At 50.2% G+C, this 2,217-nt stretch overlaps 1 protein-coding gene across 1 annotated transcript; it reads left to right on the top strand.

Moving 5' to 3' along the window:
• Nucleotides 1-1,423: 1,423 nt before the first annotated feature.
• On the top strand, nucleotides 1,424-2,014 carry LOC137816273 (uncharacterized). Its single transcript, XM_068619355.1, has one exon. The coding sequence runs from the start codon at nucleotides 1,424-1,426 to the stop codon at nucleotides 2,012-2,014; it is 591 nt and encodes a 196-aa protein (XP_068475456.1).
• Nucleotides 2,015-2,217: the final 203 nt, after the last annotated feature.

Genomic DNA, 2,217 nt, shown 5'->3' with positions numbered 1-2,217 from the left:
CCCGGGGAGCCGGTCTGCGTGGATGATAGGTCCAACGGTGGGAAGCCCTTCTTCTTCCTTTACCAGACGGTGTTCAAACGAACCGGTCTGCCCCTACCCTTCTCAGGCTTCGAGAGGGAGCTGCTTACTGAGATTAACGTAGCCCCTGCCCAGCTACACCCCAACAGTTGGGCATTCATCAGGGCGGTCGAAATTTTGAACGGGTACCTAGGCCTGCTACCATCATTGGACATCTTCCTCCACTTTTTTGAAGTGAAGAAACAAGGGAAGAGCCTCTAGGTGAGCTTCTCTGGAGTTGCTGGAAGGATACTCCTCACCCTCTTCCAGAACTCCTACAAAGGATGGAAGGGCAAGTTCTTCAGGGTGTGTTGCACCAAACACGACCCCACAGCCCTGGATGGCTTCCCCTTGTATTGGGTGAAAGAGCCAAGGCTGATTAAGCCCAAGTCCTTAGACGAATTACCCTCTGTTGATAGAGAGGTATGTGTGGCTTTAGCTGGCATGGGAATCGTTTTCAACACCGCGGAGCTCATAGCTCGTGAGTTTGATGTGGACGCCCTTTCTCAGTACTTTGGTAGGAGAATCTACACCCATACTTGTCTTTTTTATCTATGCCCCTTAATGTGCTTTCTCTTATTGTTGTATGTGTTGTTTATCTGCTCTAAACTTCTGTGTGTAACTATGTGTATCTGATGCTTCATGCTTAACTGGTATTGGCTCTAATCCTTTGTTCTTTTGCTTGTCTGGTGTAGCCTCAGTGATGGACTCGTCAAGGCATCTTGCTCTGGCCAAGGCCTTGAAAGCTCGCACCAAGGCGACTTCCGCGAAAGCTGGTGCTTATGATACCCCTATGACTGAAAAAAACCCCTTCAGAACCTCCACATAGCCCAACTTCACCACACACCGCCCAAACAACCAACTCACCCCACACACTCCAAACACCTAATTCGCCCCCTCCAATCGCTGCAGTCCCACTGGCTGTGGCCAACACCTCAAGCCCAGCCCCCCTTGACAAGGGCAAGGGCGTCCTTATCGTCCCCTCCGATGATGAAGGTTCAGGCGAGGGGCAGGTCTTCAAGAGGAGGAGGACCAACAGAGTCATCTCCTCACGATCTGCATCTCCCCAACGTGTTGGGTCCCTAAGGGACAACCCCCTAGCGCCAAATCCCCATCACACCAACTGGGCCAATAGGAGGGGGCAGAATCTGCACCGCCATCAACACAAACACCTGTCGCACAAGCAACTGCCCCAGAGACCTTAGAAATTCCCCGTCCAATCATACAACTAATGAGGGGCTTCACTGAGAGGTCGTCGGGAAGTTCTTCTGGCGAGGCCAAGAAGGAAGGCATGCCCTACTACATGGGGGCCTTCCTTGCTATTGCTCTCGAATGACGCGCACAAGCAAAATCCAAAGCCATCGAGATGCAAGCCCTTCAGGCTCTCAAGCGAGAGGTGGCCACCCTGAAGGAGGAAAAGCTTAAGCTCGAACGACTATGGGAGCACAAGGAAGACGCCTACAAAACTTCTTTGATGGAGACCCAGAAGGCGAAGGAGGCGGCCAACCTGAGGCTGCACGAGGCTAGTCAGAAATATGCTGACCTTCTGGGCTCCATGGTCCCTCTGCGGGCGGAGGTTGCTGAACTGAAGGCGGCTGCTGTAAACTCCAAGGCCCTCGAGGTAAAACTGGGCAAGACTGGGGGGGAGCTAGCTGCGAAGGTCGAAGCTCTTAACCTTCTTCAAGCTGAAAATGTCAAGCTCCAAGCTGATGTTAACAAGCTTCAAGTGGAGAAGGAATTTCTGGACAAGCAGCTAGCCACCAAGAATTCCAAGGTCGAAGAACTGGAGAAGTGCAACAAAGAGCTTATTGATGACATGGCTGGCACATTTGAGGAGGGGTTTAAAGAGGCTCTGGCTCAAGCAGCGTGTGAAAACCCAGGGATTAACACCTCAAATTGTCACCCCGGCAACCAAATTGTTGATGGAAAGGTGGTGCCCCTCGACCTCGGGGAATGAGCAATACTTAATAGATCTCCATTTTCCTTGTAAATTTGTATTTACAACATTTGAACTTATCTGTAATTCTGATACCCAACCTTATTTATTTAAATGCCATTTGAACATTATCTTTAAATTCTCGTTCGCTCTTAGCTTCTCTTGCACCTTTATCTGCTTCTGCTTTCTTTACTATATCAAAGGCGTAACTGGTATTTACCTTC

The sequence above is a fragment of the Phaseolus vulgaris genome, chromosome 10, assembly GCF_000499845.2.
Source record: "Phaseolus vulgaris cultivar G19833 chromosome 10, P. vulgaris v2.0, whole genome shotgun sequence".
Lineage (NCBI taxonomy): Eukaryota > Viridiplantae > Streptophyta > Magnoliopsida > Fabales > Fabaceae > Phaseolus > Phaseolus vulgaris.
The sequence above is the reverse complement of the archived record's forward strand: the minus strand, read 5'-3'. Positions and strand labels throughout refer to the sequence as shown.

What these genes read in the sequence shown, in the direction of transcription:
- LOC137816273 (XM_068619355.1), top strand. Translation starts at nt 1,424, where the DNA reads ATGCAAGCCCTTCAGGCTCTCAAGCGAGAGGTGGCCACCCTGAAGGAG.